The sequence below is a fragment of the Sander vitreus genome, chromosome 12, assembly GCF_031162955.1.
Source record: "Sander vitreus isolate 19-12246 chromosome 12, sanVit1, whole genome shotgun sequence".
Taxonomy (NCBI): Eukaryota; Metazoa; Chordata; class Actinopteri; order Perciformes; family Percidae; genus Sander; species Sander vitreus.
In genome coordinates, this window is record NC_135866.1 from 13,044,109 (window position 1) to 13,057,715 (window position 13,607).

Genomic DNA, 13,607 nt, shown 5'->3' on the forward strand with positions numbered 1-13,607 from the left:
AGTGTTGCGTTGCTATTGTAACATAGTGAACACGTCAACTCGTAACGTTTGCATTTATATATATTTTTTCTGCCAGCAGGGGGAAATATTGCTTAAATATTCTGCCAGCTGAAGTTATTCTGAGCATCAAAACCAAGCTAAATACTACAATTTCCCATGGAATTGTATTATTGTTGTACTATATGATATACATATGTTTATAAAAGCACTTGCATGTATATTATATTGATTTCTATAAATCTTGTGCAGGTGCTTTAAGTTATGTAAGCCACAGAGGAACAATAAGTGTCCATGTTTTAGAATTATCTGGCATTATCCTTGGTACAATTACTTGTTCGTTTGTCTGCATGTTTTTCTGGTCTGAGAAACCTGTCCCAGGTCAACACACAGATGCCTGCATGCCCCTCCTCTCTCTTCTGCAGCTCCACTGAAGCATTCTGGTAAGAGGAACAGAATTGGTCTTCTCACTTAGCGCCACAGGAATGTGTGCTGAATGAAGCCTGCTGTGGGGGAGGCTCTGCTCCCACAGCGACTGCTCACTATCTCTATAAACTGCTGATAAAAAGTGAGAGTGGACAAAGCCAGCAACACTGGGCCTGTGTCCTTGTCCATATCCCAGTCCCCGGATCTACTGTAATGGGGTAGGCCTGGTTTAAAAGTACATAGGGAAGTCGGACTACGTGGGGCGGCAGGAACAGGAAAGGTGAGAAAAATGTCAGGAAGACTTGCGCTGCTGTGAGTCATGGGCGTGGACATAATGAAAGAGTCTTAACAGAAAATACAAAACAGACTCAGCAAAAATATGGCACTCCAACACTAAATTGAAAGTTACTTATGGTTGTACTCAGGCTTCAGTGTGTGTATATAGTACACAGAATAAGTATGTTTGAACAGAAACTCATTGTGTTTCTGCCTATTCTATTGGTGACAGATGTCTGACCTCTCCCTCCCACACTGTCCACTCATTGTGATATACTGTGGTCAAATCAGTCACTTCAGATCCTGTAAATAACCAAAGCATTACCTAATGACTTCTCTACTGAATAGTACAGTTTGAAGGAAGCTAACGAATCATTTATCAGGACGACTCATTTTAGACCTTCAACAACTCGCAGGGTGTGTGTGTTCTTTTTGAACACATTGTTCAGTACTGTTATTATTTTCCCAGGTATCACACTAGGTGTGTCACTATATGATGTTGTGAAAGCTAGATGGAGCAAACCACCTGCATGATTACAAAGTGTTGTTTGTGCTGCCAGGACATAAATGCCGGAAGTCTCGTACTTAACTGTTTTCAGATAGCATATTTGAAAGTTTAAAAAGCTAAGACAGTTGTTCTTGTTTATGAATGTGTCATATGCCTGAGGTAAAAAAAAGCGTCTTGCCTAATGCAACTACTCCACCTTTCTTTCCACTCCTGCTGTGTGAGTGCCAGGTGGCAGGGTGGAGTATTCATGTCATATACAATGCTTAGAACCGGTATTTGTGTTTTGAGAGAACGATGTGACTAATAGCTGTCCGATTATTAGTGTGTCATTTGCAATACTTGTCAGATTCAATTTCATTCATTGTTTTTGTAATCAAATGTCACAAAATATATGCTTGCCAGTTACCATTTAAGTTACCAGTGTTTTACAGCCAGGCACGCCTATCTTATAGCCTATCTTAACAGTCTACTACGACAGCCCTGCAGTACTACCTAAATGAAGGTGGGTTCAAGTTTAGTTAAAAACAAAGAGATTTTGACTTCATGGTACTTTTTCGCTTGTGAATTGTACTGCTATATACTGAGAGGTGTTTCTAATATTACCCAGGTCTTTAAAAATGGAGTGGACAAGATATTTACTTAGTAGGCCTATGAAACAATACAATTTGACAGCATTAAATAAAGTTGAATCAACACCTCTCTAACAGAGTTTCAACAAAAGCTGAACTTTATAACCTTCATGAAGGTAGGATTTAATGCAGAGCTGTAATATTAGACCACAGTTTTATGTAGGCTTATCTGAAGAAATGTCAACTGAGTGCATCTAAACCAGAATTGATTGATTGATTGAGCTGGATGGTCTACTACATTATATTTTAATTCAGCTGTCAAGAAAATGTGCCATGTGTCTACTGAAAGATCTTATAGCATACTATTTTAATATGGACTAAAACATTGCATGATTGCAGCTAATTCCTAAGATAATATCCTTACTGATGTGCCGAACCTATACCTGAGCATATACAGTCACTGCTCGGTCAAAATACATACAAACCAATAGGATGGTGCTATTTCAGCAGTGTTGTTAGAATTTCTGAGTTTCTCAGGACTTTGAAATGTTGTATTCTCCAAAAGCGGTTTGGTCACTCAAACTGGACAGACAAGACACACCCAGCTCTTTTGGGCGTGACTCTCTCTCTCTGCGTTTTTAGGATGTACTAAGCCCAATGTAAAATTATTAATCAACATTTTCTGTTGGTCTTTTAACATTTCAGTTATCTCAATCAATTCTGTGTTAAATTAATAACTTTGAGACCGTGATAAAGAAAGTTGCTTCAATCTGACACAGCACAAGTATTTCTGTATCTGAGGTGCAAATCATGTAGGATTTGTCTTGCTTCATATGGGAGCGTTGTTTCCACCCAATCACATTTGTGCTCATATTTCTGTTAGACGCTGATTGAGAAAGTCAATGACGAATACAATACTCCTCTCTCATTGTAAAGTAAAAATATGTAATGCACAGGTTGCAGAATTCCAGTGAAGTCAGACTAATACGTCATAACTTCTGTAGAAACTAATAGCCTAATCAGGCAAGATAAAAACTGGTACTGTATTTCGTCTCCCACACACACCTTTGACCATGGGGAATAAAACTTTCATGTATCCTGGCAACACAAACTCACCAACTCAACAACTACATGCACACACACACCCACAGTCCATTGTGCAGCTGAATGTTTAGTTTAGAGTGCTGCACTCTTTGGGAATTTCACAGTCACAGGGGAAGTTTCACAGAAGAGTGAGGAAGTTGGTCTGAAAGGGCAATACTTTTTTATTATTAAAATCATATCATAAAATCACAAATAAAAAGATGTAATCCCATAATGCAAAGTCAAAAAGTCAACTTCCACATCCATCCTTCCATCCACACACAAAAAAAACAAAAAACATTCCGATTGATAATTAAAAATGTCTGTCAGGTTTAGACACATTTTGTTTCCAATACTGGATTGATTTTTTTCTCCTGCATTGTCAAAGACAATAGGCTGCACACATTACAGCTATGCACACAGTGGACATAACCACCCCCTTTCTCCGCCTGTTATCAGTAGCTGGTGAGCAATCATACAGAGAGAGGGACCGCCTATCGCTGTAAAAGTTCTTCTTCCACTCCGAAGGGTCAAAGTCTGTACGAAACCAACGACTACAGTCAAAGCTAGATTTGACGCGATTTCACCTCAAGAGGAGGATTAATAAAGTTTACATTTTCCAAGCCTGATGGCTCCACTGCTGAAATGCAGCCTTTTTATTCTGCTGGCGTGCTTCCTAACGGTAAGTAAACGACCCCCATTATTAGGTGTTCTCTGTCGTGTGTAGAATATCGGAGTTTTAAACAGGTGTGGCTCTCTGGTGAGAGATTGAACTCCTCTGATTTGTTTGTCTGTACGCGTAGTTAAAGTCAAGACGTCGGGTAGCTATGCTAAAGCTAAAGATTGGAAAGAAAAAAATAAATGCGCAGTCTACATGGACACAAACGTTGTGCTGGAAGGTTTCTTTATGTATTATGTTCTTTTCAGCAAAGCAGCTTTCCATCATTATTTCCCATACTAGATGAGGGGGAAACTTCTCAAGTCATAATCACATATCGATTATCCCTGATACATATGTCCCGTCAAATTAGAGGAGTTGTGGAGCTTTGTGACAATTAATTATGTATATTGTACTATGAATGATGTTAATAGTTTTTAATTATGTTGTGTAAAGTTATGAAGACTTTTCAAAGTTAAAGTTGGCATTCGGTACATTTGTTTAACAGGCCATTGTATTGACATTTAAATAGTCAATTTGCTGTAGGCAAACAAAACGTTTTTTATTTTTAAAGATCTTTGAGATCCCCAATGTGCCTAACCTATCAAGATGAAAATGAATAGGCTAATGGGTAAACGTATGCCATATGTGTAGGCCTATTTCTCAGGAGCAACAGTAATATGCAATACGATTTTGTATAGTTACACATTAGTAATGATCACGTTTTTTCTCCCTCTTTGTTTACCTGCAGCTTGTTCCTGTGGGGGCAGAAGGAAAAGGCTTTCACAGACAGAAAAGAGAATGGATCATAGCTCCCAGACAGCTTGAGGAGAACAACGATTACAGAGGCTTGCCTTATATCGCTAGAGTGTGTATACTTTTATTTATTTATTTATAAAGCATTTTATTAAAACTGAATATCCTAATTCTTTTTTAGACTTATTTAAAACATGTTTACACAGTCATGCAGACATTGAATGTCGGCACAACAACATTCCACTTCTTGCAATAGTTACACTAAGTGCATTGATTGTATTTCCCGCCTCACTGGTTTTATCCCCAGGCAACTTTTATTTGCTTAAAGTCTTTAGCTTACATAGTGTGTAAGAACAGCTCCATGACACTGGCAAACTTCCATGTTCATAATGAGTCAGTTCAGACACTGCTGGCTGTTCTCATCAGAGCAAAAACTGGCTACATGCCATATTTCAGTTAAGTACATATCATCAGTGGTTGAAGAAGTATTCAAAACATCTACATAATTAAAAGTAGCAATATCACAGTATAAAAATACTCCATTACAAGTAAAAGTCCTGCATCCAGAATAAGTAAGTACTCATAATGTAGAGTGGCTACTGTCAGTGTTATAGTATTTCTATTAGTTTTTATCATTATTTTTGATGTATTGAAACGTAAGTGGTACTTTAATGTTGTAGTTGGTTTAGGTGGAGCTAATTTCAACTATTTCACGTACTTATGGGAGTTGAATCCTTAACAATGGATCATATTTTATAAACTGATCATATGTTTTGTTTGTAAAAATCTTCATTTTAAAAGTAACTAACTATAGCTCTTAAATAGATGTAGGCCTAGTGAAGTGAAAGTTGCAATGTTTCCCTCTGAAATGTAGTGAAGTATAGAGTATAGTAAAATGGTAAAGTACAAGTAACTCAAAGTGAGTACTTAAGCAAATGCACTTAGTGTTATACCTCCACCACTGCATATTATGCCACATGCTTGCATTCACATGATCTGAATGCAGGGAGCATTCATTTGAAATTATGACTGATAGAATACAGCAGTGTGAAAAAATGAAATACATTATTTTATAATACAATTGACAGTAAATAATCTGTACACTTTTCCTTGTAATTGATTTAATTAATTGTAATTGTAAGGTCTTACCAGATCAGGTGGATTCATTTTGTGTTTGTGTTTTCATTTTTCAGATTCGCTCTGATAAGGAGAACTACACCACGATATGGTATTCTCTATCGGGGCCTGGTGTTGACCAGCCCCCTGTTGGTAGATTTGTTATTGACCGTAACACTGGCTTTGTGACAGTCACATCCATTCTAGACCGAGAGGAGATACCCTACTACCATGTAAGTTAACTTAAACATCCTGTGTAAAATCTAAAGCATTTAAAGTCATTCCCTCAAGTTGTACATTGAGGAAAAGTTAACATATTTCTGATATCTCTTTTTGTAGTTACGAGGCTTGGCAAAATACACTGATGGGACCTTTGCTGAAAAGGATATTGACCTTAATATTACTGTTTTGGATTTAAATGACAACCCACCGATCATTAAAGTACAGCAAGTTGGATATGTCAATGAATCAAGTGCAGCAGGTATTTTAAGACAAGTGTATTTGTGAAGGCAATTATAGTTGTACCTGCACTCATTGAACTGATGTATTATTTAATTCCCTCTGGTGATTCCTAGGTACTGTTGTGATGAAAGTGATAGCAACTGATGCTGATCAAGAGAACACACTCAACTCCAAGATTTTCTACAGAATTGTGGGGCAGAGTAGCACAGCTGGGATGTTCTCCATCAACTCTGAAACTGGAGAGGTCATTGTTCGACAGAGCACTCTAGATAGAGAGGTGAGGCACTGACCTGAAAATCTTCTCTTGTCATCCAGCACAACCAATTATATTCATTGGAAGAGCTTTCAACTTGTAACACTGTATCGGATCAGTATCACACAGTGATGATGAGACCAATTCTAATCATCACACTATGAAAACATATTCTATTTTCCACCTGTTGAATCACTCTCAATGAGAAAGTAGCATTTTGTGCATTTTTTTTAGCAATTTTAACCAAATATTGAGACAGAATCATACTGATGTTAGTCAACAAGTTTTACTGGAAACTAAAAACTAGAATGTATTAATCAGTGCATTGTATATCTGCTCTTTTTTTTTAGACACAAGATACATATAAGTTGACTATACAAGCATCAGATATGGGTGGAAAAGCGGGAGGACTTTCAGGAACCGGAGAAATTGTGATCAAAATTCTGGACATAAATGACAATATTCCAACCATGGAAAAAGATTCGGTATGTATGACACAATTACCAAAACCAATACTTTATGTATTGTTTTTTTTTAAATTGGCTCTTATAATAATGTTCTAAAGTAACTTTTTTGTGTGCATTTTATTTTGCAGTATGAAGGGAGTGTGCAGGAGAACACTATCAATGTGGAAGTGATGAGGATCAAAGCCGTTGACATGGATCTGATTTACACTGAAAACTGGCTGGCTGTGTATGAAATCGTTTCAGGGAATGAGGCAGGCTATTTCAGTATCACTACTGATAATCGGACCAATGAGGGAATTATCATGATTCACAAGGTAAAAGAGTGTAGTTTCATTTTGATGGACCAAAATTGTCAACAGTGTGGTTCCATGAGAAGAGTAAACATTACTACAAAAGCTAAGGCTAACTGCATATCCTGTGTATTATCCTTGAATCTGCAGGCCTTGGACTATGAGGAACTAAAGACGCTCAACTTGGAAGTGGCTCTTTCTAACAAAGCAGCATACAATTTTGGCAGTGGGATCATGACTGGGACTATAATCCCAAAAACCTACCCCGTTAAAATCAATGTGATCAATCAGAAGGAAGGCCCCCGATTCCAACCAAGTGTCAAAGTGGTGACTATCTCTGAGGACCAGTCTTCCATCTTCATCAACAAAGTTATCACTACCTACTCTGCTATTGACAGTGACACGCTACAAACAGCCACCAATGTAAGGTACGGCCACATAGTGAAAGATCACTAAAGTCACTAAACAGCAACATGTATAGATATCTTTCTTTGCATCTCTGATTTGATGTATTTTACATGAATATTTTTTTTTTGTCCTTACATATATGGATTTTCATATTTATAGGTATGCTAAATTCAAAGATGAGGGCAACTGGTTGATTGTTGATGAAAAGACGGCAGAGATCAAGCTGAATAAGCTTCCTGACAGAGAGTCCAAGTTATTGATCAATGGAACATATTATGCTGAAATTATATGCATCTCCAATGGTGAGTTCTGTAAAAAAAAAAAAATCATTCTCCAATGGGCTGATATGGTGCACAACAGGTTTAATAATAATCATTCTTTTGATTGGCTTTCAGATGATACCTCAAAAACTGCCACAGGGACCATAGCCATTCAGGTGGAGGACTTTAATGACCACTGTCCGAAACTGACCACTACAATCCAGACCATGTGCCTCGAGGATAATGTGATCTTCGCCACAGCCGTAGACGAAGACAAGTTCCCCAATTCTGCACCATTTGAATTCACTGTGATTCAGGGGAGCAGCAAGGGGGGGTGGACAGTGGAGTATCTTAATGGTAAGGTTACAATTAGGGCTTGGCAATTTTCCAGCAAATTTGCGTTACATGGGCATTCGGTCTTAGTGCTCTTCAAGGTTTACATTAAAGAGGCTTTTTTTAGACAAATTTAGTGTTCAGCTCTAGTTTTTAACTCCAAAACATTAGATTTGGAAGCAGATTGTGGTCATTACAATGTATATATTTAATTGGCTTCAGATGGCACACATTTCTGTGATTAATATAAACATGTAATGTTGCTGCAAATATACTTAGCCAGGGGGGTTTTGCACATAGAATAATTGCGAAAACTAATTGGAAATCACTTAACTTTTTTACTGAATTCCACGTAGGTGTTCTAGTTTCAGGGAAATACTATTGTGCATCTTTAATCACTGGCATGGATTCATTTTTTTTAGCCTCATCTCTGCTTTTCCTGCCATAACAAGTAATTGTCTGTAGTGAGAAAGGTCCATCTTGGTTTTGTCACTTCTGTATAAAGAAAGGAAGCACTGTCATATATTACAAGACACAAACAAACAAACTTCTTTATAACTCCCACAGCACATTTTAAAACGTGGTTCTCGTCTTTCTTTAGAAACCACAGCCATTCTGCGAGACAATGCCAACTTGTGGCCAGGCACATACAAAGTGGCAGTGGATATTAAAGACCAGCAGGGAAAGTCATGTGCTGATGTTCAGATGATGGACGTAATTGTGTGTAGTTGCTATGACGTCACTAAAACCTGTATGCCGCGCACTGCAAAGACTGTGGATTTTGGAGCTAAAGGTGTCCTACTTCTGCTCCTGGGACTGCTGCTTCTCCTGTGTGAGTTAAGAGTATTCCTTATTTCCTTCTCTGTGGCTGTTTTAATACGAATCATTAACTTTCCTCTACATGGTTGCCTAACCTGACATGTTGCAGCGTGCCTGGAGACATTTACAAAAGAAAAATGGGTGGATCACTGGAATTTTTTGAAAGAGGCAGATCATGACTCTATCATGCATTACACAAAGATTTGTTGTCTACCCATGAGTATTATCCCTCTGTTGAATGAAAGTAATTCACTGATTGATCGGGGAACTTTATTTTAACCTGACCAGTATATACTTTTCATAAGACTTTCTCTTGACATAGTGTGAAACGTGTATTTTCAGTGCTGCCCCTTCTGCTGCTGTTCTGCCTGTGTGGAGGTGCAGCAGCTATTGGAGATTTCAAGGCCATTCCATATGATACAAAGCAACAGCTCATCTCATATCACACTGAGGGACAGGGAGAAGACAAGGTATATTGATTAGCATACAATACTTATATACAATAATTAGATATATTTAGTTTTAAAATGTGTCAACCAAATGTGCCCATAATGCTGTATCTCTGATGGGATCTCACATTTTCCCCACAGGAAGTTCCTCTTCTACTTGTCCCAGTGGAAGTTGATGGTGGCACAACGAATGTCAAGAACATCAACACCTATGAGGGAAAGGGGTACCCTGGAGAACTGAATGGATTTGGAGCTGCAGCAGGGGGAGACGCAGCCTTCGTCACGGGCCTAAATACTTTAACCATGACAGCCGAGGACATGCGCCAGTACAACCAATATAACCATTCCGGTTGGCAGGGGGGGTTGGACTACAGTGATGGGATGATGACAGGACAAGAAAATAATTTCTCCCAATACAGGGTTGGGGCCTTTGATGGGATGGCTCTATCTGATCAGTACCTGGAGGAGTATTATTCAAGTGTGAGTACATAAAACACCACATACAAAATCCAAGTTTAATGGTTTTTAACAAAAGCTAACATTGTGAATTTTAAGTTTGTAACAACAATATATTCTGGCTTTATTTTTTTGCAGAAAGCCAACCATGCTGCACACCAATCCCAGCAAAAGGACGCTCTGCTGGTCTATGACTATGAGGGTAAGGAGTCCCTGGCAGGTTCTATAGGTTGCTGCAGCCTTCTTGAGAATGATGATGACCTTGCGTTCCTCAATGATCTCGGGCCTAAATTCAAAACCCTGGCTGAGGTTTGTCAGGGGTCGACCTTGGTAACAGAGTCTGTGGATGCAAAGCTTTCTTTCTCGTCACCCAGACCAGTGTCTCCTGTCCAGCCCTCCACCCACACATATGTCCATACTCACACAGAGAAAATCAGGGACAGGGACCACGCCAACATCAACACCCTCAACACCTCCAATGTAGCGTCTGGATCCTCCACCATTGTGCATGAGGAGAGAATCACTGAGAGAGCCCAGGGTTTAGCCACCGTTCCCACCGTACATGTCCAAGACAAGAGTGGGATTTCCAGTCAGACGCTGCTCATACAGCAGCCCACGATGTACTACGCTGCCACACCCATGTATGTAGTCGAGTCCAAGCCCCAAATGGTGCTTGTGTCAGGGGGCACCCAGCAGGCATTGAGTCAAGTAGGCCAAGTTGGGCTAAGTCAGGGGCTGGTGCAGGTTGGTGGCCTGCAAAGTGGTCAGGGGCTAATTCAGGTTGGTGGCCTGCAAAGTGGTCAGGGGATGGTGCAGGTTGGTGGCCTGCAAGGTGGTCAGGGGATGGTGCAGGTTGGTGGCCTGCAAGGTTCTCATGGTGTGGTCCTTGTAGATAGGCAAGTAGGAATGGGTGGAGTGACAGGGCAGGTAGCACAAGGCCATTCACAAGGAACCCACTCCAGGTCTAGACAGGTGTTAGTGGTGGAGAACGGGTCCTCACAGGGAGAGCAAGGTGCACACTTAGCACAGGGCTTTGTTCAGACAGGACATAGGTCTGCAGAACAGGGTTTGGAGGTAAGAGGCCAAGGTTTGAATGTTCAAACTGAGAGTTTTTCACTGGCTTCACGCGGTTCTACAGGATCAAATGAGGACTTTACTGTGACAGCCACACCCAAATTGAAAGGAAGCCAGAGAGTGGTTGTTCAACGTAAGAAGGTCTCTGTCACTGAGAGGAATATTGAATCTAGTACAAGGGCGTAAAGCAGCCCTTTTGTTTAGCATATACACTAGTCACACTAGTTTAGATATATACTGAAATATATTTCAGTATACTAAAATATACTACAGTATGCAAATACATACAGTACATGGCCATACAGATAGATATTGTGATAAATTGTGGTAAACTGGTAAAAAGCATACTTTAGTCTGCTTAACCAAAAGGGCAATACTGTTTGTTCTCATCTAGTGATAACACTACTGCTCAGTGTAACACATGGCACTGACTACATGACTATCATGGCCATAAAAAGCATTGCATTTACATACTTAGCTAAATGTAATTCCCCTCTTTCTCTAGTCCCAAGAATGCCCATTTAAGCACCAAATTACTTAAAATCATTATATTTATTTCAGGTAGAAAACTGCATGGCTTCAGTGCAGGAACAGCCAAAGTAAATATAACAGAACTTAACAGTACAAACAAAAAGGTTACCCGCCCCTACATGTCCGATTACAGCTATATGCAAGTGTCAGCTAGGCGCTCCAAAAGGCTCACAAGGTTATTATAATGGATGCAAAATCGTAGCACCTGACAAATAATCATGTCACTGGTATGGATTAATATTCTTAATAAACTCCTATATTTACGCTATGATCACTATGTGCTGTGGGGCAGATACAATCTTACTTATTGCTCTTCTAGATTAGAACAACACAGCATAGAGCTCTTCAGTCACTTGCCTGTAAAAATTACTCTAATTATACCGTAAATTGTTAGTCTCGAGAAGCACAATTATTTTGAGAGTGACTAAAGTCTAGGTAGAACAAAGCTCCTGTAGTTACTATAATGTTGCATGTATCCATATAGGCTTGGAACAGTGCTCTGGGTACTATATTTTCATAGTGTGGTTTGATGTAAAGATGCTTTGGTTGCATTTTGGAATATTTTAGCTTCCGCCATGCCATAGATTGCTGAGTTATACTGGAACATAGATAAATGCTGTTTGCAATGTACAACTGATGAAAGCACCCTCTGCAGAAGAACAAAGTGTTGAATGTGAATGATATAGTGCACCAAGAAGGGAGTAGACCGTTTCTTATCAGTAGACAATAAAGTCATCAGACTATAAGCCAAAGAAGAGAATACTGCACACATTCTCAATTCTATTGTTGCATTCTTTTTTTATTATTTCTACAGAATATGTGTGGGTTTCTAAGTTATGCTTTTACAATAAGCCAAGTATAAACTCCAAAAGATGTAAGTGCCAAATCTTTAAAATGTTAAATGTGTTGGCCCTATTTTTTCTAATTTATATTGTGCCATACTTATGTAAGAGATAACGTAGAGCGGGGCGGTCATTATTGCGACTTAGAACCTAAACAGGATGATGCAAGTGAGTGAGCTAACCATGGAGCTACCTAAAGCTCTGTTTGCACTGTTGCCGTTAGGGCTGTTAGCAATTCTTGTTTCCTCCACCCTCTCTCTCCCTCTGTGATCCACTGATCAGCAGTATGAGCTCCGTATGAGCACAAATATTGATTTCAAACCGATTTTATTGATTTAATTTAATGATTTAATGGTCTATGATCAGAACTCCGTCCATGGCAACCATGGGCCGACCATAGAAAGCCATGATTGACCAATCAGAATCAGTATTCAACAAGACTGTGGGATAAAGGCTTTTACTGTGTTGTTTTTATTGTGTGTTTCTCTGTGTGTGTGTGTGTGTGTGTGTGTGTGTGTGTGTGTTTGTCTAGTGGTAACATAATTTGGGTATGTGGATCGGTCTTATTATATATCCATGATGTGGAAAGGCAAAGTAATCAAGAATGAGTTTGCAAAGCTACTGAAAACATTTGCTGCAATGACGCGGTTTTTGCTATTGATGTATATGTATTTTCATATGTAGTTTTTAATGTGCTGTATGAATATAGCATATACTGTACGTTTTTTAAGCATATAGGTTTTGCACCTCCTGTCGTAATAAAATTGAATAGAAAAAAAAGCTGTTGTATTGACCCTTATTTTCTTGTTTCAAATATGTGTTGTAACAAGTGCATGGGAAGGGCAAAGGCATACAGTACATGTTTGGATGATTCAATAGTTTATTTGTCTAAAGAGACAATTTTTTTACTCACGTTTTGGTCATCTAGCTTTTTAACAGGAAGGGCCTCATTAAGATAAACAGTTTGCACTGCTAATCTGGTGTAAACAAATACATTCTTCCACTTTATTGTAAAGTACTCTTTCTAAGAGGGTTTGATAAATTGATACAGTACAGTGTTTTGAAATACTAGATTTAAAATAGTTTATAATGTCTATAATGCCATGTTGCAGTCAACTTTTCTACTAAAACCTCAGCAAAATTCTGTAAAGGCAGCATTTATTTATCAAGAGTACTCCTGTAAATAGACTTTGATGAGTAAAAGCAGTGGAGTTGTGTTGAAATGAAAAATTCTGTCAAAGAAACTGTCAAATCCATATACAATAACCATTCAGACCAACTGAATGTGGAGTTTGATAAAAATCCATTCCTGACCTACAACTTATTACGTTATCAGTAAAACATGCTTCATTCAGTAAGACGTTTAGGAAGACTTTGCTTCAAGCTTGTCTAAGTAAACAATGGTATGCCTATGTAGATCGGATACAACTGGTTCCTTTGTAGCAGACCTAAAAAAGATTCAGTCATGCTTATGATGAACAAATAAGAGAATGTAGAAAATCAGGTTTCCCTCATTGATCAAGTCATTTACAATGCAGGTGAAGTCTGAGTGGCCTTAAAGAAATGTGGCTGCT

At 38.8% G+C, this 13,607-nt stretch overlaps 1 protein-coding gene across 1 annotated transcript; it reads left to right on the forward strand.

The window, feature by feature from the left end:
* The first annotated feature begins 3,320 nt into the window (after positions 1-3,320).
* Positions 3,321-12,813, forward strand: LOC144526422 (desmoglein-2-like protein). The gene is made up of 14 exons (XM_078263903.1): positions 3,321-3,541; positions 4,269-4,385; positions 5,467-5,622; positions 5,729-5,870; positions 5,965-6,128; positions 6,455-6,589; positions 6,700-6,885; positions 7,012-7,289; positions 7,429-7,571; positions 7,665-7,886; positions 8,464-8,694; positions 9,024-9,151; positions 9,272-9,610; positions 9,725-12,813. Exons 1-14 carry the CDS (start codon positions 3,488-3,490, stop codon positions 10,844-10,846), a joined length of 3,417 nt encoding a protein of 1,138 aa, XP_078120029.1. The 5' UTR covers positions 3,321-3,487; the 3' UTR covers positions 10,847-12,813.
* The last annotated feature ends 794 nt before the right edge of the window (positions 12,814-13,607 follow it).

Excerpts from the sequence above, each read along its gene's own strand:
- LOC144526422 (XM_078263903.1), top strand. The coding sequence starts at position 3,488 with ATGGCTCCACTGCTGAAATGCAGCCTTTTTATTCTGCTGGCGTGCTTC. Across the intron at positions 4,386-5,466 it reads GCTTGCCTTATATCGCTAGA|ATTCGCTCTGATAAGGAGAA; the intron begins GTGTGTATACTT and ends TTCATTTTTCAG. Across the intron at positions 7,572-7,664 it reads AATTATATGCATCTCCAATG|ATGATACCTCAAAAACTGCC; the intron begins GTGAGTTCTGTA and ends ATTGGCTTTCAG.